A 27,143-nucleotide genomic window follows, 5' to 3' on the forward strand; every position below is an offset into this window, starting at 1 on the left:
ATTTCTACAGTGGTGTACACATTCATACAACTTGAAATACGTATAATCTCTATCTCTATCTCTATCTTTTTCTATATCTCTATCTCTATATCTATCTATATCTATCTTCATCTCCATCTATTGTCTATCTATCTATTATCTATGTATCTATATATCTATGTATCTATGTATCATCTATCTGTCTATCTATCTATCTATCTATCTATCTATCTATCTATCTATCTATCTATCTATCTTTCTATCTATCTTTCTATCTATCTATCTATCTATCTATCTATCTATCTATCTATCTATCTATCTATCTATCTATCTATCTATCTCTTTTTTCGAGTCCACACCACTATCTTTAGTCAATTGTGTTTTTTATTTTAGCCATTCTGACTGAGGTAAGAATAAATTTCAAAGTAGTTTGATTTGTATTTTTCTGACGTCCAATCACACTGAATAGTTTTTAATATTTTTCCTCTTTCATTTATATTTCATCATTTGAGAGAATCCTGTTTAATTCCACACTCTTTGTAATATTTGAGTAGTTTGTTTTCTTGATTTTAGATTTTTGAGTTCTTTGTGTATTCTAGATACTAAACTTTCATTTGATGTATAGAAGTTAAAGTTTTACCCTGTAATTTCTGACCCCTCTTTCTTTGAATGATGATGGGCTTTATTATATAGAGCTTTCTAGTCTCATGAGGTCACAGTTGTTGTTCTTAAGTCCTTGGTTATTTCCAAAAGCAAATTCCTGTGGCAGGTTGTTCATATATTTTATCATATTCTATAGATCAGTCCATCTGTTTTTAATGTCAGTATCATGCTGTTTACTATTATAGCCTTGTAGTCGTCAACATATCAGTAACATATGCATGTGCCTAAGTGGGGAAGGCTATGAGTGGATTTGAGATAAAATAGAGTGATGTCAAGGGGCAAAAGTTATAATGGAACAAGAATGGTTCAGAAGGCTACTTGATGGAAAGGAGGAAAGGAGGGATAATTAACACTAAGGATCTCACATGAAAGTTGCATGGAAATCTCCTTGCCTTTGTAGATGCTCCCATATACATAGTCTGTATATAAACACATGGCCTCTTACACATACTTTGATTTTTATGAAGCTATATTAACAAGCACCATGGTAATGACTTTAAAAATAGATGTATTAACCAATGGAATTTGATATAAATATATTCATATTGTTATACATATTGATTGTACATTAAAAATTGAATTAACCTATATTGGGCCAAAAATATCCTTAGAAGACATCACAGGCTAAAATAATAAAAGGCATATTCCAGGTATAGTTTAATTCTTTAGGAATTCTTGACCAGTGGGGTCTCATAGACCTACAAATATTACAGTCCATGATCAATACTGTTGTTTGCTTCCATAACCAGTTCAAAAAACCCTGTTGTTGAAGACTTAGGTGAGACACAGAACATGGAAAATTGAAACTTCTCCTAGCCTCATAGCTTCACCCCCATTGTGTAACTTTCATTGTGTTGAATGGTAGTATGGACACAAATGGAAGGTAAAATACTTGATTATTTTTAACTACCTGTGACTTCTGTGAGTTAAAAAAAAATCTATACTAGGCTGTTAATACATGTGCACAGCTGTACTAGCAACATGAAGAGTTTGGGAGTAATCTATCCCTTTCTGATTGAATTTATGTTCCAAAGACAGATGTAACAGAACCTCACACTATTATTTGGACAAGATCCTGCAAACAGACCCTAAGTGAGAGGCTACTACTTGTGTTCTGATATATACACCAAGAGTTTTAAAAGAAAAACTCCTAAGGATATTTTTATATATTTAGATTAGAGAACTTCCCAGCTTTGAGCAGAGAACACTCCCAATTTGGAGTGTATTGTGATTATCACAGAGATCTCAAACTGGAGAAAATGCACAGACTAAGGGTGTGGTAATCTCACCTCTACTTTAGGAATCAACAGATGACTACAAGGAAACTGTGTTTTCCAGACACAGCAGGGAGCTGCTCCTATGAACTCACAGAGACGCCGGAGAAAATGCACAAAATCTGTGCAAGCTCAAGGCAGGAAAATTCCAACATGGTATCAGGATGTGGGCCTACAATCTTTTTTTTTCCTTTTTTTTTTATTCGATATAATTTATTTACATTTCAAATGATTTCCCTTTTCTAGCCTCCCCACTCCCAGAAAGTCCCATTAGCCCCCTTCTCTTCCCCTGTCCTCCCACCCACCCCTTCCCACTTCCCCGTTCTGGTTTTGCCAAATACTGTTTCACTGAGTCTTTCCAGAAACAGGGGCCACTCCTCCTTTCTTCTTGTACCTCATTTGATGTGTGGATTATGTTTTGGGTATTCCAGTTTTCTAGGTTAATATCCAGTTATTAGTGAGTGCATACCATGATTCACCTTTTGAGTCTGGGTTACCTCACTTAGTAAGATATTCTCTAACTCCATCCATTTGCCTAAGAATTTCATGAATTCGTTGTTTCTAATGGATGAATAGTACTCCATTGTGTAGATATACCACACTTTTTGCATCCACTCTTCTGTTGAGGGATACCTGGGTTCTTTCCAGCATCTGGCAATTATAAAAAGGGCTGCTATGAACATAGTAGAACATGTATCCTTATTACATGGTGGGGAGTCTTCTGGGTATATGCCCAGGAGTGGAATAGCAGGATCTTCTGGAAGTGAGGTGCCCAGTTTTCGGAGGAACCTCCAGACTGCTTTCCAGAGTGGTTGTACCAATTTGCAACCCCACCAGCAGTGGAGGAGTGTTCCTCTTTCTCCACACCCTCTCCAACACCTGCTGTCTCCTGAATTTTTAATCTTAGCCATTCTGACTGGTGTAAGATGAAATCTTAGGGTTGTTTTGATTTGCATTTCCTTAATAACTAATAAAGTTGAGCATTTTTTAAGATGCTTCTCCGCCATCCGAAGTTCTTCAGGTGAGAATTCTTTGTTTAACTCTGTACCCCATTTTTAATAGGGTTGTTCGGTTTTCTGGAGTCTAACTTCTTGAGTTCTTTATATATATTGGATATTAGCCCTCTATCTGATGTAGGATTGGTGAAGATCTTTTCCCAATTTGTTGGTTGCCGATTTGTCCTCCTGATGGTGTCCTTTGCCTTACAGAAACTTTGTAATTTTATGAGGTCCCATTTGTCAATTCTTGCTCTTAGAGCATATGCTATTGGTGTTCTGTTCAGAAACTTTCTCCCTGTACTGATGTCCTCAAGGGTCTTCCCCAGTTTCTTCTCTATTAGCTTCAGAGTGTCTGGCTTTATGTGGAGGTCCTTGATCCATTTGGATTTGAGCTTAGTACAAGGAGACAAGGATGGATCAATTCGCATTCTTCTGCATGCTGACCTCCAGTTGAACCAGCACCATTTGTTGAAAAGGCTATCTTTTTTCCATTGGATGTTTTCAGCCTCTTTGTCGAGGATCAAGTGGCCATAGGTGTGTGGGTTCATTTCTGGGTCTTCCATCCTGTTCCATTGATTCTCCTGCCTGTCACTGTACCAATACCATGCAGTTTTTAACACTATTGCTCTGTAGTATTGCTTGAGCTCATGGATACTGATTCCCCCAGATTTTCTTTTGTTGCTGAGAATAGTTTTAGCTATCCTGGGTTTTTTGTTGTTCCAGATGAATTTGATAATTGCTCTTTCTAACTCTGTGAAGAATTGAGTTGGGATTTTGATGGGTATTGCATTGAATCTGTATAGTGCTTTAGGCAAAATGGCCATTTTAACTATATTGATTCTACCGATCCATGAGCATGGGAGGTTTTCCCATTTTTTGAGGTCTTCTTCCATTTCCTTCTTCAGAGTCTTGAAGTTCTTGTCATACAGATCTTTCACATGTTTGGTAAGAGTCACCCCAAGATACTTTATACTGTTTGTGGCTATTGTGAAGGGGGTCATTTCCCTAATTTCTTTCTCAGCATGCTTATCCTTTGAGTATAGGAAGGCCACTGATTTGCTTGAGTTGATTTTATAACCTGCCACTTTGCTGAAGTTGTTTATCAGCTGTAGGAGCTCTCTAGTGGAGTTCTTTGGGTCACTTAGGTAGACGATCATGTCGTCTGCAAATAATGATAGTTTGACTTTTTCCATTCCAATTTGTATCCCTTTGACCTCCTTATGTTGTCGAATTGCCTGAGCTAGTACCTCAAGTACAATATTGAAAAGATAAGGAGAAAGGGGGCAGCCTTATCTGGTCCCTGATTTCAGTGGGATTGCTTCAAGTTTCTCTCCATTTAGTTTGATGCTGGCTACCGGTTTGCTGTATATTGCTTTTACTATGTTTAGGTATGGGCCTTGAATTCCTGTTCTCCCCAAGACTTTAAGCATGAAAGGATGCTGAATTTTGTCAAATGCTTTTTCAGCATCCAATGAAATGACCATGTGGTTTTGTTCTTTGAGTTTGTTTATGTAGTGGATTGTATTGATGGATTTCCGTATATTGAACCAACCCTGCATTCCCGGGATAAAGCCTACTTGATCATGGTGGATGATCGTTTTGATGTCTTCTTGGATTCGGTTGGCAAGAATTTTATTGAGTATTTTTGCATCGATGTTCATAAGGGAAATTGGTCTGAAGTTCTCTTTCTTTGTTGGATCTTTTTGTGGCTTTGGTATCAGCGTAAGTGTGGCTTCGTAGAAGGAATTGGGTAGTGTTCCTTCTGTTTCTATTTTGTGGAATAGTTTGAAGAGTATTGGTGTTAACTCTTCTTTGAAGGTCTGGTAGAATTCTGCACTGAAGCCATCTGGTCCTGTGCTTTTTTTGGTTGGAAGACTTTCTATGACTCCTTCTATTTCTTTAGGCATTATGGGACTGTTTAGATGGTCTAGTTGGCCCTGATTTAATTTTGGTATTTGGTATCTTTCAAGGAAATTGTCCATTTCCTCCAGTTTCTTGTGTTGAGTACAGGCTCTTGTAGTAGGATCTGATGATTTTTTGGATTTCCTCAGTTTCCGTTGTTATATCTCCCTTTTCATTTCTAAGTTTGTTAATTTGGATACTATCTCTGTGCCCTTTGGTCAGTCTGGCTAAGGGTTTATCTATCTTGTTGATTTTCTCAAAGAACCAGCTCCTGGTTTTGTTGATTTTTTGGATGGTTCTCTTTGTTTCTACTTGATTGATTTCGGCCCTGAGTTTGATGATTTCCTGCCTTCTACTCCTCCTGGGCGAAATAGCTTCTTTTTGTTCTAGGGCTTTCAGTTGTGTCATTAAGCTGGTAATGTATGCTCTCTCCATTTTCTTTTTGGAGGCACTCAGGGCTATGAGTTTTCCTCTTAGCACTGCTTTCATTGTGTCCCATAGATTTGGGTATGTTGTGTTTTCATTTTCATTGTGTTCTAAAAAGTCTTTAATTTCTTTCTTTATGTCTTCCTTGACCAAGGTATCATTGAGTAGAGTATTGTTCAGTTTCCACGTGTATGTGGGTTTTCTGTTGTTTCTGTTGCTATTGAAGACCACTTTTACTCCATAGTGATCAGATAGGAGGCATGGGATTAGTTCTATCTTCTTACATTTGTTGAGGTCTGTCTTGTGACCAATTATATGGTCGATTTTGGAGAAGGTACCATGAGGTGCTGAGAAAAAGGTATATTCTTTTGTTTTAGGATAGAATGTTCTATATATGTCTGTTAAATCTAATTGGTCCAAAGCTTCAATTAGTTTCATTGTGTCCCTGTTTAGTTTCTGTTTTCCTGATCGGTCCATTGAGGAAAGTGCAGTGTTGAAGTCACCCACAATTATTGTGTTAGGTGCAATGTGTGCTTTTAATTTTAATAAAGTTTCTTTTACGAAAGAAGGTGCCCTTGCATTTGGGGCATAGATGTTCAGGATTGAGAGTTCTTCTTGTTGTATTTTTCCTTTGACCAGCAAGACGTGTCCCTCAGGGTCTCTTTTGATGACTTTGGGTTGAAAGTCAATTTTATCTGATATTAAAATGGCTACTCCAGCTTGTTTCCTGAGACCATTTGCTTGTAAAATTGTCTTCCAGCCTTTTACTCTAAGGTAGTGTTTGTCTTTGACCCTGAGGTGTGTTTCCTATAAGCAGCAAAATGTAGGGTCCTGTTTACGTATCCATTCAGTTAGTCTGTGTCTTTTTATTGGGGCATTAAGTCCATTGATGTTAAGAGATATTAAGGAATAGTGATTGTTACTTCCTATCATTTTTGACGTTATTTTTTAAATTTGAATGCTTAACTTCTTTTGGGTTTGATGAAAGGTTACTATCTTGCTTTTTCCAGGGTGAAATTTCCCTCCTTGTATTGGTGTTGTCCTCCTATTATCCTTTTTAGGGCTGGGTTTGTGGATAGATATTGGGTAAACTTGGTTTTGTGATGAAATATCTTAGTTTCTCCATCTATGGTGATTGAGAGTTTTGCTGGATATAGTAGTTTTGGTTGGCATTTGTGTTCTCTTAGAGTCTGCATGAGATCTGCCCAGGACCTTCTAGCCTTCATAGTCTCCGGTGAAAAGTCTGCTGTGATTCTGATAGGTTTTCCTTTATACGTTACTTGGCCTTTTTCTCTTACTGCCTTTAGTATTCTTTCTTTGTTTAGAACATTTGGTGTTTTGATTATTATGTGACGGGAAGTATTTCTGTTCTGGTCCAGTCTGTTTGGAGTTCTGTAGGCTTCTTGTATATTCATGGGCATCTCTCTCTTTAGGTTAGGGAAGTTTTCTTCCATAATTTTATTGAAGATATATGTTGGCCCTTTAAGTTGTAAATCTTCACTCTCATCTATGCCTATAATCCTTAGGTTTGGTCTTCTCATTTTGTCCTGGATTTCCTGGATATTTTGGGTTACAAGCTTTTTGCATTTTGCATTTTCTTTAACTGTTGAGTCCATGGTTTCTATGGAATCTTCAGCATCTGAGATTCTTTCTTCTATCTCTTGTATTCTGTTGTTGATATTTGCATCTCTGTCCCCTGATTTCTTCCCAAGGCTTTCTATCTCCAAAGTTGTCCCCCTTTGAGTTTTCTTAGTTGTTTCTACTTCTGATTTTAGATCCTGGATGGTTTTGCTTAGCTCCTTCACTTGCTTGTTTGTGCTTTCCTGTAATTCTTTAAGAGATTTTTGTGTTTCCTCTTTCATGACCTCAGCCTGTTGATCAAAGTTCTCCTGTATTTCTTTAAGAGATTTTTGTATTTCCTCTTTCATGACCTCAGCCTGTTGACCAAAGTTCTCCTGTATTTCTTTAAGTGTTTTTTGCATTTCCTCGTCGTTGGCTTTTGTATTCTCCTGGATTTCTTTCAATGATTTTTGTGTTTCCCTTGCAAGGGCTTCTAACTTTTGATCCATTTTCTTCTGAATTTCTTTAAGTATATCCTTCATGTGTTCCTGTACCAGCATCATGACCAGTGATTTTAAATCCGAATCTTGTTTTACTGGTGTGATGGGGTATCCAGGACATGTTGGTAGAGGAGAATTGGGTTCAGATGTTGCCATATTGCCTTGAGTTCTGTTAGTGATGTTCCTGCGTTTGCCTTTTGCCATCTAGTTCTCACTGGTGTTAGTTTGTCTTGTCAGTGCTGGACTCACCAGTGCAAGCTGCCCCTTCCCAGTTGGCCTCTGGTGCACAGCTTACCTCCTGCACTGCTTGTAGACAGGGTGCTGCTGCCCAGGCTGTTCAGATCCCAAAGCAGGCACCCGAAGGCTCCCGCTGGGGCCCACTGGATTCACTGGAGCACACTGACTTTTCCCAGCTGGCCGCCCGGAAGCCCAGCTAGCCTCTTGCAGGACTTGGAGATGTGGTGCTGCCGCCCAGGCTGATCTCAGTCTGTCCGATCCCTGGAGTCCGAACCCAAGATGGATGCACCTCTCCTGACTGGTGGGAGGCCGAGTTCTGAAGTGGCTTCCGTGCAGGAAAGGCGCCGCACGACTGCAGCTGCTTGCTGCTCGGCTGGTCAGCGAAGGTCAGTGGTCGTGGGCGCAGGGCCTAACTGGTCCCTGTGTCGCCTTGGTTCCACTGCTGATGGCCCTTCAGCTGGACCAGCACTGCTGCACTGTCGCCGCTGCTGCCGCTGCCGCTGCCGCCGGAAGTCCCCCTACAATCTTACTTTTACATAAGGGTCTGTTGCTATTTGGTAGCTGTTAGTAGGTGGAAAATCGGTTTCTCTAGGGGTGTGGCACTGGGTAGTTAAACTAAACTGTGGCAAGCCCCCCTGACCGGCAGGGAAGAAGACCACCGACACGAGGATTCTTCTCTTATCACACTTTTATTGGAGTACCGATGGATTAATGGAGAGCTGAAGATGAGAGGCGAGGGAGAAGGAAAGGGAGCGGCATATATAGGCAGGACAGGATGTTTCTACTATAGATAAGCTAGTCAAGCTGGGATAGGCTGCTTGCTGTTGCCGGGCAGACTTGTGCTGGGACAAAGGCCAAAATGAGATGTTTACTGCACTCCTCGGCACCATCTTGTAATGGCGTTTGCAGGAACAATAGGCAGCCCCTCACATCTCCCTCCTTTTGTTTTATTATGCAGCAAATAGATCTCCCAAATGAGAGGGTAGAGACAGTGGTCGTACCTCCCACCCTTTTATCAGACCATGTACGGGAGTAATCTCTAAGCCTATTCTGGAGCCCGAGATACTCTCGACCTGTCCTCTGCCGTTTTTCTGGGAAAGGGAAACTTGGGCAGGCAACCCTTATGCGGAATGACATGTCTCTCAGGGGGATAGTGGCCCTCTGTGCGATACCTTGTTCAACAACCCTCCTTGGGTGCTGAGTTGGACACTCTGCCCAGTGTAATGAACCTGAGTTCCGGGCGTGCAAGAGCTGTCCGGTCAGCTGTCTAAATGCTTGAGCATAATTCCAGGGCTGCAAATGCCTGAGTAATAAAGCCTCAGAGATCTTTGTAGAGGCTGATCCAGGCTTGAGGAGATTGGCCGGCTTCCAGAGCTGTCAAGGCTCGAGCAATGACAACCTTTTCCCTGTTCCGAGCTGCTCACAATTTGCAGAAAAGGAATAGAGTTAGAAATAGTCCTGCCAGACAAAACGCGCCAAACATGCCAACTCCTATCCACTCTTTAAAATAGGAAAAGGTTTTTACCATCCAATCTGAAAATTGTCCTATAGTGACCAATTCTACCTTGGTGCTGTTAAGCACATGAATGTGATAACTGAAATTAGCTTGTAATTGCTCAAATTCTCTGGACCAATTTCCACTCAGAATATTAGACAACTGCTTAGACTCATTGAGGGTCGCAGAGTAGGGTGTTACACAGATGTGGGGAGTTCTGTCTACACAGCTTGTAGAGATGACATCAAATAAATCTTGTAAGGCTACCTCTAAGAGGTCTATTCTCTTATTGAGCATTAAGATTCCTGATGCAAAATGAGCATTCATTTTCTCTTGTGAGGAAAGAGCAGTAGAAGTCTTCTGTACTATTTCATTAATTTGAGTAACTGTTTGTACCTGATTAGCCATGGCAACTCCTGCAGTGACCGCTGCAGCTGCAGAAACCGCAATTGCAGTGACTATTGCGGCAGTGATGCCAAAATCTCTTTTCTGTCTAAACAAGGTAACCAAAGGAAATTCACTTGGATCGACCCTAACGGGGATAGGTACTAGGGTAGGCATGCGCATTACTAAAGCTGAGTCATATTTTCTGTTGCCCCAGCACTGACTGATGTAACAACTTTGGTTCTTGCAATCCACTACTGGAGAGGAATAATTAAACAGCAAAAACAAAAATGGAGGATCTACACACATGCGACCTCTAGAGAATGTCATATTATGTTGCTTATGAAGACTATTAACTACAAGCCTATTAGTAGTGGAGTTTAGGACTCCAGAAACATTGAACAGATCTACCTTACTATTTTCCAAATTGACTATAGGCGATAGATCACAGACTGCACCCTTAGAGTTAATAAGGGTCCAGGTTGATAAAGGCCATCCTTTCTTTGTGGAATTGTTACGATACTTGTATCTGTCTAGATCAATTGTAAACCAGAAACCAGGTGAAATGGGAAACACTCTATCAAATTGTCCCCTGCAGTGTAAAAACTCAGGTGGGTAGTCAGGAAGGACATTTGGACAAAGATAAGTAGGCTTAGACCCGTTGTATATCCTGCTACTATTGTCCTTAGAGATCATGGGTATCAATAATGTCATGTTCATCCAAAAGGTATGAGTATTAACTGTGTCCAAGTCATTACTACCATCGCCCGAGCCTGACTGTTGGCCTGCGCTGACTTTAATTAATGCCTCAGTCAGCATCTCGACCGGAAGACCTGGTCGTAGATATCTAAGTGGATCATCAAAAGCTGCCAGCGTTTGGTTCTGAATTTGAATACATTGTGACTGAAAAGAATTGGAAAAACAAAGTGTTCCTGCCAATGGAACCCGAGTCTGATTAAAACTTTGCACCTTCAATTCAGACTGATCTTTAGATTTACAAGGTACCCCATAATGGCATCGGGTGGAGTAAAATTGAGGAAAAACATTGGATTCATTATGCACGGGCACTGGTATTGGCCACGTGTGAGAAAAAGACCAAAAATAACTTTCACTGGCGATCGTCAGGTGAGTCAGCCACCACAGCATCATTATTCTTCTCCACATCTTTGTCACTGGGATTCGAATCCTCCTCTCTTGGGCTTTCAACTCGGCAAGTCAGCCTCTCTGGAACCCAGATCGGATCAGCTCGGTCCTGTGGAAAAACACAAACAGCTCCCCTGGATCTCTGAATCACAGGATCCGGTCCATACCAGTTATTGTCCAGCACATCCTTCCACATGACGTGCATGCAAGGAGATAGAACTGAATTTACGTGCCTGTCGGCGGCAGTTGTATTGGACTCTTTAAGATTTAAGAAATTAAGTGTAAAGAGAGCTAGAGATATTCTTTCTCGTGGGGTAGCATGTTCAGCTATTCCCCCTTTTTGTTTAATTAAGTAAGATTTAAGAGTGTGGTGGGCGCGTTTCACAATACCTTGCCCTTGGGGATTATATGGGAGGCCAGTTAAATGAATCACATCCATTTGACTGCAAAACTGTCGAAATTTTTGAAAAGTATATGCTGGTCCATTGTCTGTCTTGAGGAGTCTGGGTTTGCCTGAAGCACTCTATGCCTCGAGGCAATGTTGAATTACATGTGAGGCCTTTTCTCCTGTTAGAGGTATAGCATACATAATGCCAGAGTATGTATCAATAGAAACATGCAAATATTGAAGTATTAGTGGTCGAATTCCCCGTGGGTTAATTCCCATGTGAGGCACAGGCAAAATTGACAACAATTTTGACATTGGATAACTATTTCTCCAGCTTCTTTTTCTAATCAATGAAAAACGGTGACGTAAGGTTTCAGCCATCACATGAAAGCACTTATGAAATTCTTTTGCAGCTTCTGTCTAGGAAAACAGTGCAATAGCCACGATCTTGGTGGCTTTATCCGCCAATTCATTTCCTAGTGACATAGGACCAAGGAGGCCCGAGTGTGCTCTGACATGAGTAACATAAACAGGGAATCTTCTATTCACTAACACAAATTGTATTTGTTGAAAAATATTAGCAACTCTACTGGAGGACTTTATTACCCCAGCTGTCTCAAGAAGGTTAACTGCATTAACTACATAAGAAGAATCAGACACAATATTAAGCGGTCCTGGGAAGGTCTCAAGAACCTCTAGTACTACTAAACATTCCACAATGTTTGAGGTGAGATTTTATTATATTGTTTAGATACTACCTTGCAATTAACTACATAAGCACCTATACCAGTTTTTGATCCATCAGTATATACCATGATTCCATCTGGGAGTGAATTTCTGGATGTCACTCGTGGAAATACTACAGCCTGACTCAGGGCAAACTGCAAAATTGGATGCTTTGGATAATGATTGTTAATCTGTCCAGCAAAGGAGGTAACTAAAATCGCCCAATCATTGGCTGTAGCTGCCAAAATTTGAACTTGAAAGGAGCATTATTTGAAAACTTTTAACATAATTTGTAATTTAACCACCTGTGAGGAGCCAGGCTGATATTGGCACAAAACCGGCTCATTGTGCTCGATCATACAAGCTCCACAGCCTATTTTTGATCCATCTGTAAATATATTGGGGGCACCTGGTAAGGGTGCTTGTGCAGTTACTTTTGGAAACACCGCAGGATGTTCCTTAAAAAATGAAAGCAAAGGATATCTGGGATAATGATTATCTATTAATCCATCAAAACAGCAGTGCAATATGACCCAATCATTAATTGTTCTGCACAAAATCTGCACCTGAGAGGCAATATAGAAAATAATCAGTGATGTAAGATTCTTCTCAAAAAACTGTAGGCATTGTTGTATCTCTAGAAGGGTCAATTTTGTAATTGCAGTAGAGTAATGATCAATAGATTTTGCTGGTGAGGCTCTAGGATGCACCCACAACAAGGGACCTTCTTGCCATAGCAGGCCTGTAGGCTGCAAAAAGGTAGACAAAATGCATAAAGCAATTTTCTCCTTTTCTTTGAAGCGAAACAACACTGTATCTTGTAAGCCTTGTTTTACTCTGTTGAGGGCTACTCTAGCCTCTTGTGTCAACATTTGGGGTGAATCCAAGGCCAAATTCTAATGCCTACACAATCTCTACATAGCCTTATTAATGTTTTATAGATCTAAGTTTGAAACTTTATTTTGAACCATATCTGTGTGAATCTGTTAAAAATATTCTTTTTGCCAAAACTCTCTATGTGAAGCTTGTAAGATAAGGCCAGACTTACACCCATCAATCTTGCAAGGAATAGTCTGTAACTAGACCCCACTGTATGAAGGTTTCTCCTTAAAATAATAGCAAACACACTATTTTCATATTGCAAAGTTTGTCTATCAACTTGTGTTTTTGATTGTATGACAGTGTAACTTATTGAAGAGACATTACTTTAAATCTTATTTTTATAAGTCTGAGTTCTAGGATAAGAATCATATAAAACATTATGTCAATTTAGGAATACCTTAAAGACCTAATATTATTGGCTTCTGTCATGTCACGTGTTGCTTAAGATAGCTTTAACCCTAAATTATCAGTTTTAAACTTACCTTTTGTTACCATTGTATTTTCTTTTGAATCATGTCCAATAACTTATGAGTCAATACTCTATAATCAAGGCATGTAAAACATTTATACCTTTATGACCAATTAGAAATAAGGATGAAGCAATTACACAAATCTCATTAATTTAAACCAAGTACATATATATTTTTCTAGCTGTAATTTTAGGGGAATAAAACACCTTGAACCCAACCATCACCATGGTAGAAATTTTTTCAGGAGAATTAACCATTAAGTTTGAGACTGTTGGTCTCTTAAAAAGTAGCCTTTTTCTCCAGCTGTGTTTAACTCATAGTTAAGAATGTGAAGCTCCTTTAATCATCTTCTTCTGTGTAAATTGCAGACTGACAGGACTGCCAGTAAATAACACCCCCTTTTTACCATTTTATGTTTTCTTTTTAACACATAACATAAACACAACAATCATTCAGCCACTCAAACAATAGACAACATAAATTGACACACATATAGACAAGTTTTTGGTGCACCAAAAATACGCAACAGACAGAAATGGAACTTAATGTCCCCAAAAAGATCCAAATATTTTAACCAGAACTAAGAATATCTCCATTAGGATTCAGAGAGAAAATAGGACGTCTCCCATTTTCTTCTGTTTCCTGGAAAGTTTTAAAGTTAGCTTTTAACCGTTATTATTATTATTATTATTATTATTATACTTTTAATACCATGTCTTATACATGAAAAAACTGCTTTTCAGAAACCTGCTTTTTCTCTTGTTTAAGAGTTAACCTCTTATCTTCTTTTCTTCTGGGAGTTCTGCCAGAGAAGGGAAGAAAAACACAGTGACCTTGTAGAGAAAAACACAGTGACCTTGTAGAGAGAGGTAGGAGGGGGGGAGAGCCCAGGATTTTCTTTGTCCGGCCGTTTTAACTGTCTCTGACTTTTAAAGAATAAGTTTTTTTTTTCTTCTAGAGAATTTAGCTCGAATAGGCTGCATAAATTCCTCAGGTGTGATCTAGCTCTCCGTGGAGCTCCTTTAAGAGGGCTATACTTAAAGCAAGCTCTTGCTTTCCCAAATAACCGCGCAGGCTAGCAAAAAGCTGCTTTTAAAAGGAGGACAGGGGAAGAGAAGGGGGCTAGAAAAGGGGAAATCATTTGAAATGTAAATAAATTATATCGAATAAACCACCCGAAGGGCGATACGGGCCACTGGTCCCGCGCCTACTCTGGCTTTGTTCAAAATTGGCTACCGCCCATAACGATTGCTCTCATACTCTGCAGCAGTTTCTTCAAGCTCCTCCTTGTCCTCCTCCGACAATCCTTCTACTACCGAATCATCTGAAATTTCTAAGTTTGCAAACTCTTCCAGAACTGGATATAGGGGTTCCTTTTTACTTTCCCCTTGTTTTATTTTTCTTTTCTTTTCCCTTTTATTTCTGTTGTATTTTGCAGGCCTGTCTTCCTCCCCTTTTGACTCCGCTTCCAAGAGACTATCCTGTTGCGAAGCCAAAACTTTGCGCCCCTGCTTAATCAGCTCCATGTTCTTACTATCCTTGAGGCACGAATGGACCAGCTTCCATAAAGGAATTGATCCTCGGCCAATTCTATCCTCCTGTTTTGCTCTTTCAAGGTCTTCTCCTAACTTTTCCCAGCAGTCGAGGTTAAAATCGCCCGAAACAGCGAACCACGGCGCTGCCTTATCAATATCCTTCACTATAGTTTCTACTGTGCGCGGTGATATCTTCAGTCCTCTCTGCTTTAGCAGACCCTGTATAAGGGCTGCAAAGTCACAGGTGCCAGGTCCAGCCCCCAAGTTGTTGCCCACACTGCCCACTTATCTACGAGGGACTTACAGTACAGCGAGAAACGCCACTTTATCTATATTTACAGCGGTCTTACTTTCGTTTTTTAAATCCAACAAAGGCACTCCTCGCCAGGTTTATGGCAATGAAGCCAAAAACAGCACAGAAGAATCACCACGACTGCACAGAGAAAAAAATCCAGCAAACATCAAAGGGTCAGCAGGGTAGTCGAGCCACATACTACTTACTTGGGGAGACTTACTCACTCCATGTGTAGAGTTCTGAATCCTTCTTGGGCCCCTCAGACGTGTCCACTGGACCTACTTCCCGGGTTTCGGCACCAGCTGTGGCGAGCCCCCCTGACCGGCAGGGAAGAAGACCACCGACACGAGGATTCTTCTCTTATCACACTTTTATTGGAGTACCGATGGATTAATGGAGAGCTGAAGATGAGAGGCGAGGGAGAAGGAAAGGGAGCGGCATATATAGGCAGGACAGGATGTTTCTACTATAGATAAGCTAGTCAAGCTGGGATAGGCTGCTTGCTGTTGCCGGGCAGACTTGTGCTGGGACAAAGGCCAAAATGAGATGTTTACTGCACTCCTCGGCGCCATCTTGTAATGGCGTTTGTAGGAACAATAGGCAGCCCCTCACACTAAACCTCAGTGGACAGCTACCCACTCTTGAGGACAGAGCTATCCTAACTGAACTCTTGTTCTCTTTCCTTTCCCTTTTATACATTTACATTTGTACACAGAAAAATCTCATATGTATAATCAAATCAATATAAATTCAGAAATATACATCTCACATTTAGTAAAACAATGAGAAACAATTATTTTATACAAATTACTTTATTTAAAGCACATATATGAGAAATACAAGCTTCTCACATTTTATAAGTCATTATGATGAGAATAAAGTGCTTTGCTACAAATATTCATTTAATCTGATTAAAGAGGAAGAGTGGGGTGGGCACGTTATGGTTCCCCTATATCAAAGATTTTAAATTAAGGTGGTAATTTATGAAGATATTTAAGAACCTCTGAAATACAGAAATTTGGAGTTAGCAGCTGCTGAATCTCTTCAGTAGAATCCACAGGACCAGAACCTTCTACAGCAGAGTGGGCGGCAACAACCATAACCATAGCTACCATAGCCACAGCCACAGCCATAGCCATAGCCTAGGCCACCATAGCCATAGCCTAGGCCACCATAGCCATAGCCTAGGCCACCATAGTAGCTGCCGTAGTAACACATGGTGTCAGGAGTGGAGTGTAGAGAGGAAGACAGGCAGTATATTCCTTGAGTCTGGGTGTCCCTATCTCCCAAGGGCCTTTTATACACCCAGGTTGTTGTTGGGAAAACCACAGGTATTATAGTGTCACACATCTCTCCACTGTGCTACAGAAAACATCACGAGTTACTGGATACACAGTGCTGCATAGTTGAGATATTTGTGCTCCTTCCTCAGGATCTCAGGGTCAAGTAATGGATTGGATATAATTTTTAGGTCTCTAGGAAATTCTTCATATAGTTTATTAAATACAGCTCATGATTCTGTCAGACTGTATAAAGCATTACATAGTTTCCTTCATTTCTTTCTACATGCTGTGTTTTCATTCCCCCAATAAAAAATATTCAGTGTTTTCTCTTCTATTTTGTTATTTTAAATGAATCATATCTTGAGGATTATGCTTATTGAGTCTTTCTCAGGACCAATAAGCTAATCGTTCATTGTGTTATTTGTTCCTTGGTAGATAATTGTCATCCTATGTTAATGTGTTTGTATATGTTTCTAAGAACTTTTATTTTATTACACCTTGATTTTAAAATAACTGAAAATGTAAGACCATTTATATTCATAAACTATATGTTTCCCTTTGAAGGGCCATGGGAAAGTTTTGTAGCTGTAAGTTTTTAAGGCATTATGATTGTGTGGTTGAACCAAGGCAAGGATGTATAACCTGTTAAAATTATGGTCAAGTTAGCTTTGCAGAGATATGATAAATGTGAAATCTTCTGAGTTTGTACAATGGTAGGGGTAATAGGTCAGTGGATAAGATTACTTGCTGTACATGCGTGAGGACATAGTTAAAAATCACTAGAACCCAAGTAAAATTTTGGGTGGATTTATATATCATAATGCTACATGGTAGAGTACAAAAGGATCACTATGACTTGCTTATTATTAACCTAGCAAATTGAACAAAATACAGTGGGTTCATTCAGTCAATGTACATATCCATTAATTTACTCAAACACATGTGTGCTTATACCACACATATTATGCAGAAATACATGTATACATCTATATGTACATACAAAGTACATGCACATACATACTCGTATAAATCCTATGGACATTTGCCAGTATATGCTTCAGTGTATGCATACATAGCTTGCACAAAAATTAGATGGAATTATCAGTGTACTTCCCTCAAAAACAAAAGTAGAGTATAAAGAAAACAAATTGTATAGTCTCTTTGAAAAAGTCCAAGTCAGGTACATGAACTGTTTCTCCATTTGTTGCTGATGGAGAGAGTATTGCTATGAAGGGTGAAAAGCATCACTGACAAACTTAAATTTCAAACTTTTTGCAAATTTATCACAATATATGTTGTGTAACATAAAAATATTTGTAGTTTTCATTTAATTTGGAGTTTTACAAAGCATCAAGTGTATATAAATGAGGTGACATGGTAAATGTACTTTTTGAACAATTTTATGAAGATTTACTTCTGATTTTGCAGTGTCCAATTTGATGTTCATTGGGCCTGCAAATACTGTCAGTGGTATAATTTTGTGGTTATTAGCTAAAAAAAATCCCAGTCATTTCTCTTTTCCTCTGTCTTTCTGTCTGTCTGTTGACGATCTGTGTCTGTCATTCTCTCTTGGATTTTGGAAACAGAGTTTCTATGTGTAACAGAGCCCTAGTTGTCTTGTAACTAGCTTTATAGGTTAGGCAAGCCTCAAACTCACAGAGTTCTACCTGCTTCAACCTCTCCACTGGTGGAATTAAAGGGTTGTCTGGCACATAAACCAGTTTTGTGTATAGAAATATGAAGAAAGAAGAGATCAGGCAGTTTCAGGGTACATGGAAATCTTAGTAAAACACACACACACACAAACACACACACACACACACACACACACATTTTTATTTACTTTGTGTCCAAATCAATGTTCTCCTCCCAGTCTCCCCTAACCCCATTCCATCTCTCCTCCTCTGAGAGAGTAGAGTACTCCCCCTCACATCACTCCCAACCCTGGCACATCAAGTCTCTGCAGGACTAGGTCCTTATTCTTTTATTTAGACCATATAAGACATCCAAGCTAGGGGAATGAATTCCACAGTCAGGCAGGAGTGTTAGGGACAACCCCTTCTGCCTATTGTTCTGCAGTTGTTCAGGACCCATATGAAGAATGAGCTGTACCTCTGCTACATTCGTGGTGGTGGTGGCGTGGCTAAGCACAGCTTTTATATACTCTTTAGATGGTGGTTAAGTTTCTGAGAGCCCTCAAGTGTCTAGGTTAGTTGACTCTGTTGGTCTTCTTGAGAAGTTCCTTTCCCCTTCAGGGCTCTCAATTCTTCCTCAAACTCTTCCATAAGAGTCCCCAAGCTCTATGCCATGTTTGGCTATAGGTTTTTGTGTGAGTCAGCTACTGGGTGGAGTTACTCAAAGGGCAGTCACTCTAGGTTTCTGTCTGCAAGCATAACAGTATCAGTAATGGTGTCAGGGATTGGTGCTTGCCCATGGGATAAATCTCAAGTTGGACTCGTCATTGGTTAGCCATTTCTACAGCCTCTGCTCCATTTCCTATTCCTGCATTTTTTTGTAGGCATGATAAATTTTAGGTTGAAATTTTTGTGTCTACAATCATTTCCCTATTGGTCCAAAGAGGTTCCTACCTGACTACAGGAGGTGGCCTCATCAGGTTGTATATCCCCAATGCTGAGAGATCTCAGCTAAGATCACTACCATTGATTCTTGTGAGCCTCCCACACTCCAGGTCTTTTCCATGTTCTCAAGATTTCCCCAGTCACCCAGCCCCAACAGTTGCAGATTTGCATTCATTCTCATGATTCTCTGGCCATCTTCCCTGACTGTTCATACACCTGATCCTGAAAGTTCCATTTCTCTTCCCATCCCTTCTCAAACGTAGATAGGTCACTCCATCTACATCCTGTGACTATTTTTCTTTCTAAATGAGATTCAAGCATTGTTGCTTGTGCCTTCCTTCTTATTTAGCTTCTTTGGATCTGTGGAATGTAGTTTTGGTAGCCTGTATTTTATGGCTAATATCCTTTAGCTGTTTAGTATTCCATTGTGTAGATGTACCATGTTTTTTATTCCATTCCTCAAAAGAGGGACAGATAGGCTATTTCCAGTTTTGGGGTATTATGAATAGAGCTGCTATGAACATACTTGGGCAAGTTTTTTGTGGTCCAGTAGGACATATTTTGAGAATATACCCAGAAATTGTATAGCTGAGTCTTGAGGTAGATCTATTCCCAGTTTTCTAAAAAAACACCAAATTGATTTCCAAAGTTGTTGTACACGTTTACACTCTGACTAGCAATGGTGAAGTGCTCTCCTTGCTCCGTGTCCTCACCAGCATGTGCTATTACTTCAGTTTTTTATTTTTGCCATTCTAACCAGGATAAGATGGAATTTCAGAGTCAATTTGGTTTGCATTTCTCTGATGGCTAAAAATGTTGAACACTTCTTCTAATTCTTCTTAGCCAATCAAGATTCCTTTGCTGAGAATTCTATTAGGTCTGTATCCCATTTTTTAAAATGAGTTTTTTTGGGTTGTTGTTGTCTAACATCTTGAGTTCTTTATGTATTTTGCATATTAGCTGCCTTAGGGTTTCCATTTCTGTGAAGAGACACCATGACCAAGGCCAATCTCAGACACCATGACCCAAGCCACTGTCAGAAATAGGTTCCCCTGTTTGGAGTTCTGGAACATCAGGCCCATAAACCTCTAAATATTACAGGTAGGTGCCATTCTATTGTTTACTTCCAGAACAAGATTGCAAGATCCTGTTGAAGAATTAGTTGAGGCACAAAACATGTACAGAACATCAAGAATTCAATCTTGTCCTAACCTCAAAGCCTCCGCCTCACTCCTCTCATTGTGTAGCTGTCATAGCGCTGAATTGTAGTATGGACAATACTGGAAGATAAAATGCATGATCATTTTTAAATGTGAGCTAAAATGTGAGGTAAAATGATCATTTTACCTGTGAGCTTAAATATGGACTGCACTGTTAATACATGTGCACAGTTATAGTAGGCACATGAACACCTTGGTTGTAGTCTATCCATTTCTTTTTTTTTTTTTTTTTTTTTTTTTGCAGTTTTTTTTTTGTCTTTTTTTTTTATTTGATATAATTTATTTACATTTCAAATGATTTCCCCTTTTCTAGCCCCCCCCACTCCCCGAAAGTCCCGTAAGCCCCCTTCTCTTCGCCTGTCCTCCCTCCCACCCCTTCCCAGTTCCCCGTTCTGGTTTTGCCAAATACTGTTTCACTGAGTCTTTCCAGAACCAGGGACCACTCCTGCTTTCTTCTTGTATGGATTATGTTTTGGGTATTCCAGTTTTCTAGGTTAATAACCACTTATTAGTGAGTGCATACCATGATTCACCTTTTGAGTCTGGGTTACCTCACTTAGTATGATGTTCTCTAGCTCCATCCATTTGCCTAAGAATTTCATGAATTCATTGTTTCTAATGGCTGAATAGTACTCCATTGTGTAGGTATACCACATTTTTTGTATCCACTCTTCTGTTGAGGGATACCTGGGTTCTTTCCAGCATCTGGCAATTATAAATAGGGCTGCTATGAACATAGTAGAGCATGTATCCTTATTACATGGTGGGGAATCCTCTGGGTATATGCCCAGGAGTGGTATAGCAGGATCTTCTGGAAGTGAGGTGCCCAGTTTTCGGAGGAACCGCCAGACTGCTTTCCAGAGTGGTTGTACCAATTTGCAACCCCACCAGCAGTGGAGGAGTGTTCCTCTTTCTCCGCACCCTCTCCAACACCTGCTGTCTCCTGAATTTTTAATCTTAGCCATTCTGACTGGTGTAAGATGAAATCTTAGGGTTGTTTTGATTTGCATTTCCCTAATGACTAATGAAGTGGAGCATTTTTTAAGATGCTTCTCCGCCATCCGAAGTTCTTCAGGTGAGAATTCTTTGTTTAACTCTGTACCCCATTTTTTAATAGGGTTGTTCGGTTTTCTGGAGTCTAACTTCTTGAGTTCTTTATATATATTGGATATTAGCCCTCTATCTGATGTAGGATTGGTGAAGATCTTTTCCCAATTTGTTGGTTGCCGATCTGTCCTCTTGATGGTGTCCTTTGCCTTACAGAAACTCTGTAACCTTATGAGGTCCCATTTGTCAATTCTTGCTCTTAGAGCATACGCTATTGGTGTTCTGTTCAGAAACTTTCTCCCTGTACCGATGTCCTCAAGGGTCTTCCCCAGTTTCTTTTCTATTAGCTTCAGAGTGTCTGGCTTTATGTGGAGGTCCTTGATCCATTTGGATTTGAGCTTAGTACAAGGAGACAAGGATGGATCAATTCGCATTCTTCTGCATGCAGACCTCCAGTTGAACCAGCACCATTTGTTGAAAAGGCTATCTTTTTTCCATTGGATGTTTTCAGCCTCTTTGTCGAGGATCAAGTGGCCATAGGTGTGTGGGTTCATTTCTGGATCTTCAATCCTGTTCCATTGATCCTCCTGCCTGTCACTGTACCAATACCATGCAGTTTTTAACACTATTGCTCTGTAGTATTGCTTGAGGTCAGGGATACTGATTCCCCCAGATTTTCTTTTGTTGCTGAGAATAGTTTTAGCTATCCTGGGTTTTTTGTTGTTCCAGATGAATTTGATAATTGCTCTTTCTAACTCTGTGAAGAATTGAGTTGGGATTTTGATGGGTATTGCATTGAATCTGTATAGTGCTTTAGGCAAAATGGCCATTTTAACTATATTGATTCTACCGATCCATGAGCATGGGAGGTTTTCCCATTTTTTGAGGTCTTCTTCCATTTCCTTCTTCAGAGTCTTGAAGTTCTTGCCATACAGATCTTTCGCATGTTTGGTAAGAGTCACCCCAAGATACTTTATACTGTTTGTGGCTATTGTGAAGGGGGTCATTTCCCTAATTTCTTTCTCAGCCTGCTTATCCTTTGAGTATAGGAAGGCCACTGATTTGCTTGAGTTGATTTTGTAACCTGCCACTTTGCTGAAGTTGTTTATCAGCTGTAGGAGCTCTCTAGTGGAGTTCTTTGGGTCACTTAGGTAGACGATCATGTCGTCTGCAAATAATGATAGTTTGACTTCCTCCTTTCCAATTTGTATCCCTTTGACCTCCTTATGTTGTCGAATTGCCCGAGCTAGTACCTCAAGTACAATATTGAAAAGATAAGGAGAAAGGGGGCAGCCTTGTCTGGTCCCTGATTTCAGTGGGATTGCTTCAAGTTTCTCTCCGTTTAGTTTGATGCTGGCTACCGGTTTGCTGTATATTGCTTTTACTATGTTTAGGTATGGGCCTTGAATTCCTGTTCTCTCCAAGACTTTAAGCATGAAAGGATGCTGAATTTTGTCAAATGCTTTTTCAGCATCCAATGAAATGACCATGTGGTTTTGTTCTTTGAGTTTGTTTATGTAGTGGATTGTATTGATGGATTTCCGTATATTGAACCAACCCTGCATTCCCGGGATAAAGCCTACTTGATCATGGTGGATGATCGTTTTGATGTGTTCTTGGATTCGGTTGGCAAGAATTTTGTTGAGTATTTTTGCATCGATGTTCATAAGGGAAATTGGTCTGAAGTTCTCTTTCTTTGTTGGATCTTTGTGTGGCTTTGGTATCAGCGTAATTGTGGCTTCGTAGAAGGAATTGGGTAGTGTTCCTTCTGTTTCTATTTTGTGGAATAGTTTGAAGAGTATTGGTGTTAACTCTTCTTTGAAGGTCTGGTAGAATTCTGCACTGAAACCATCTGGTCCTGTGCTTTTTTTGGTTGGAAGACTTTCTATGACTCCTTCTATTTCTTTAGGCTTTATGGGACTGTTTAGATGGTCTAGTTGATCCTGATTTAATTTTGGTATTTGGTATCTGTCAAGGAAATTGTCCATTTCCTCCAGATTCTCCAGTTGTGTTGAGTACAGGCTCTTGTAGTAGGATCTGATGATTTTTTGGATTTCCTCAGTTTCCGTTGTTATGTCTCCCTTTTCATTTCTAAGTTTGTTAATTTGGATACTTTCTCTGTGCCCTTTGGTCAGTCTGGCTAAGGGTTTATCTATCTTGTTGATTTTCTCAAAGAACCAGCTCCTAGTTTTGTTGATTTTTTGTATGGTTCTCTTTGTTTCTACTTGATTGATTTCGGCCCTGAGTTTGATGATTTCCTGCCTTCTACTCCTCCTGGGTGAAATAGCTTCTTTTTGTTCTAGGGCTTTCAGGTGTGTCATTAAGTTGGTAATGTATGCTCTCTCCATTTTCTTTTTGGAGGCACTCAGGGCTATGAGTTTTCCTCTTAGCACTGCTTTCATTGTGTCCCATAGATTTGGGTATGTTGTGTTTTCATTTTCATTGTGTTCTAAAAAGTCTTTAATTTCTTTCTTTATTTCTTCCTTGACCAAGGTGTCATTGAGTAGAGTATTGTTCAATCTCCACGTGTTTGTGGGTTTTCTGTTGTTTCTGTTGCTATTGAAGACCACTTTTATTCCATAGTGATCAGATAGGAGGCATGGGATTAGTTCTATCTTTTTATATTTGTTGAGGTCTGTCTTGTGACCAATTATATGGTCGATTTTGGAGAAGGTACCATGAGGTGCTGAAAAAAAGGTATATTCTTTTGTTTTAGGATAGAATGTTCTATATATATCAGTTAAATCTAATTGGTCCAAAGCTTCAATTAGTTTCATTGTGTCCTTGTTTAGTTTCTGTTTTCCTGATCGGTCCATTGAGGAAAGTGCAGTGTTGAAGTCACCCACAATTATTGTGTTAGGTGCAATGTGTGCTTTGAGTTTTAATAAAGTTTCTTTTATAAAAGAGGGTGCCCTTGCATTTGGAGCATAGATGTTCAGGATTGAGAGTTCTTCTTGTTGTATTTTTCCTTTGACCAGCAAGAAGTGTCTCTCAGAGTCTCTTTTGATGACTTTGGGTTGAAAGTCAATTTTATCTGATATTAAAATGGCTACTCCAGCTTGTTTCCTGAGACCATTTGCTTGTAAAATTGTCTTCCAGCCTTTTACTCTAAGGTAGTGTTTGTCTTTGACCCTGAGGTGTGTTTCCTGTAAGCAGCAAAATGTAGGGTCCTGTTTACGTATCCAGTCAGTTAGTCTGTGTCTTTTTATTGGGGCATTGAGTCCATTGATGTTAAGAGATATTAAGTAATAGTGATTGTTACTTCCTATCATTTTTGACGTTATTTTTTAAATTTGATTGCTTAACTTATTTGGGTTTGATGAAAGGTTACTATCTTGCTTTTTTCAGGGTGGAGTTTCCCTCCTTGTATTGGTGTTGTCCTCCTATTATCCTTTTTAGGGCTGGGTTTGTGGATAGATATTGGGTGAACTTGGTTTTGTCGTGAAATATCTTAGTTTCTCCATCTATGGTGATTGAGAGTTTTGCTGGATATAGTAGTTTTGGTTGGCATTTGTGTTCTCTTAGAGTCTGCATGAGATCTGCCCAGGACCTTCTAGCCTTCATAGTCTCAGGTGAAAAGTCTGCTGTGATTCTGATAGGTCTTCCTTTATATGTTACTTGGCCTTTTTCTCTTACTGCCTTTAGTATTCTTTCTTTGTTTAGAACATTTGGTGTTTTGATTATTATGTGACGGGAAGTATTTCTGTTCTGGTCCAGTCTGTTTGGAGTTCTGTAGGCTTCTTGTATATTCATGGGCATCTCTCTCTTTAGGTTAGGGAAGTTTTCTTCCATAATTTTATTGAAGATATTTGCTGGCCCTTTAAGTTGTAAATCTTCACTCTCATCTATGCCTATAATCCTTAGGTTTGGTCTTCTCATTGTGTCCTGGATTTCCTGGATATTTTGGGTTACAAGCTTTTTGCACTTTGCATTTTCTTTAACTGTTGAGTCCATGGTTTCTATGGAATCTTCAGCATCTGAGATTCTTTCTTCTATCTCTTGTATTCTGTTGTTGATATTTGCATCTCTGTCCCCTGATTTCTTCCCAAGGCTTTCTATCTCCAAAGTTGTCTCCCTTTGAGTTTTCTTAGTTGTTTCTACTTCTGATTTTAGATTCTGGATGGTTTTGCTTAGCTCCTTCCCTTGCATGTTTGTGTTTTCCTGTAATTCTTTAAGAGATTTTTGTGTTTCCTCTTTCATGAGCTCAGCCTGTTGACCAAAGTTCTCCTGTATTTCTTTAAGAGATTTTTGTGTTTCGTCTTTCATGACCTCAGCCTGTTGAGCAAAGTTCTCCTGTATTTCTTTAAGTGTTTTTTGCATTTCCTCCTTGTTGGCTTTTGTATTCTCCTGGATTTCTTTCAATGATTTTTGTGTTTCCCTTGCAAGGGCTTCTAACTTTTGATCCATTTTCTCCTCAATGTCCTTCATGTGTTCCTGTACCAGCATCATGACCAGTGATTTTAAATCCAAATCTTGTTTTACTGGTGTGATGGGGTATCCAGGACTTGCTGGTAGAGGAGAATTTGGTTCAGATGTTGCCATATTGCCTTGATTTCTGTTAGTGACGTTTCTGCGTTTGCCTTTTGCCATCTAGCTCTCACTGGTGTTACTTGGTCTTGTCAGTGCACCAGTGCAAGCTGCCCCTTCCCCGTTGGCCTCTGGTGCACAGCTTACACTCTGCACTGCCTATAGACAGGGTGCTGTTGTCCAGGCTGTTCAGATCCCGAAGCAGGCACCTGAAGGCTCCCGCTGGGGCCCGCAGGATTTATTGGAGCACACCGACTTCTCCCAGCTGGCCGCCCGGAAGCCCCCACTAGCCTCTTGAGGGACCTGGAGATGTGGCGGCCACCCAGGCTGATCTGAAGCGGAGAGAGTTGAGCTGGGGGCTTCTGCCTGAGGCCTTGCCCCAGATTGTGTCTGTGGACCAGGTGGAACCCGTGTGCACCCCCAGGGAGCTCCGAAGGTGAATGTTGCTGTGACCTCCCCTGTGCTCCGCTCACTCCGCTGGGCAGCCGATTTCCCCAACCGGGCTGGCGCACACTAGGTTAGCCTTGTCGCCTGGGCCCTGAGTCCAGGCAAACGCCTGGGAGGCCAAGGTCCGAGCAAAGTTCCCCTAGGGCTATGTCTGTTATTTGGGTCCGCCAGGTGACCCGGATGGCGGGCGTGCGCGTCCGCGCTCCGCGAAAGCACCGGGAGAGTCTGTTGTGCTAATAACCTCCTGGGCTGGTTGACACACAGATGGCCCACCAAGCCGCCCAGTTCTTGGGGTCAGTCCTGTGCCTTTTGGGGCCTAGACCCCCGTTTTGTTAGCCTCAGGCTACGCTTGTTAGCAGTCTCTGCCCTCCCGAGCACTCTGGCTCCTGTAGGCAAAATGGCGGCGCGTGCACCGGCCGGGGCAAAAAAAAAAAACTCCTGGCTGGGTTGGCGCCCCGATGGCCACTCGAACAGCCCAGGGCCTGGGTGCAGGCCAACGCCCGTCTGGCTCAGACCCCTGCGGTGTTGGGCCTAGGATTATGTTTGTGTACCTCAGTCTGACCGATCTCTGGAGCCCGGGATCAAGATGGCGGTGAGTCTCTCCTGACTGGCGGGCAGCCGAGTTCTGAAGTGGCTTCCGTGCAGCGAAAGGCTCCGCAGAACCGCAGTTGCTTGCCGCCCGGCTGGTCAGCGAAGGTCAGTGGTCGTGGGCGCAGGGCCTAACTGGACCCTGTGTCGCCTTGGTTCCACTGCTGATGGCCCTTCAGCTGGAGCAGCCACTGCTACCGCCGCCGCCGCCGCCGCCAGTCTATCCATTTCTTAATGAATTTAAGTTCACAAGACAGATGTAAACCAAGCCAGAGCCAAATTTGGACAAGAACATACAAACAGAAGCTAAGATAGATTATACTATTAGTATTCTGTCAAATAGGCCTATTTTAGATAAACTCGTAAAGAGATATTGTTATATCGTTAGATTTGTGAACCTTTCAACTTTGAGCAGATGGATCCCTTATTGTAGTAGATGGTGGTTATCATAAAGATCCTAAACTGATGTCTTTCTCAGCTCTACTTCAGGACAGAATGTATGAGTAAAAGGAAACAATACTTTTCCAATATAGGCAGCTGTTGTTATGAGCTCACAGAAGTTGTGACAGCACATGCAAGCTCACACCAGAAATTT

General features: G+C 40.6%; 2 protein-coding genes across 2 annotated transcripts; both read right to left on the reverse strand.

The window, feature by feature from the left end:
- Positions 1–8,175: 8,175 nt before the first annotated feature.
- On the reverse strand, positions 8,176–15,439 carry LOC127665935 (uncharacterized). Its single transcript, XM_052158565.1, has 2 exons — positions 15,064–15,439; positions 8,176–10,670 (listed from the first exon to the last, which is right to left on the reverse strand). Exon 2 carries the CDS (start codon positions 10,580–10,582, stop codon positions 8,960–8,962), a length of 1,623 nt encoding a protein of 540 aa, XP_052014525.1. The 5' UTR covers positions 10,583–10,670; positions 15,064–15,439; the 3' UTR covers positions 8,176–8,959.
- Positions 15,440–15,901: 462 nt separating this feature from the next.
- LOC127665946 (keratin-associated protein 20-2-like) lies at positions 15,902–16,075 on the reverse strand. The gene has a single exon (XM_052158579.1). It carries the CDS (start codon positions 16,073–16,075, stop codon positions 15,902–15,904), a length of 174 nt encoding a protein of 57 aa, XP_052014539.1.
- Positions 16,076–27,143: the final 11,068 nt, after the last annotated feature.

This window comes from Apodemus sylvaticus, chromosome 15, assembly GCF_947179515.1.
Source record: "Apodemus sylvaticus chromosome 15, mApoSyl1.1, whole genome shotgun sequence".
NCBI classification, from domain to species: Eukaryota; Metazoa; Chordata; class Mammalia; order Rodentia; family Muridae; genus Apodemus; species Apodemus sylvaticus.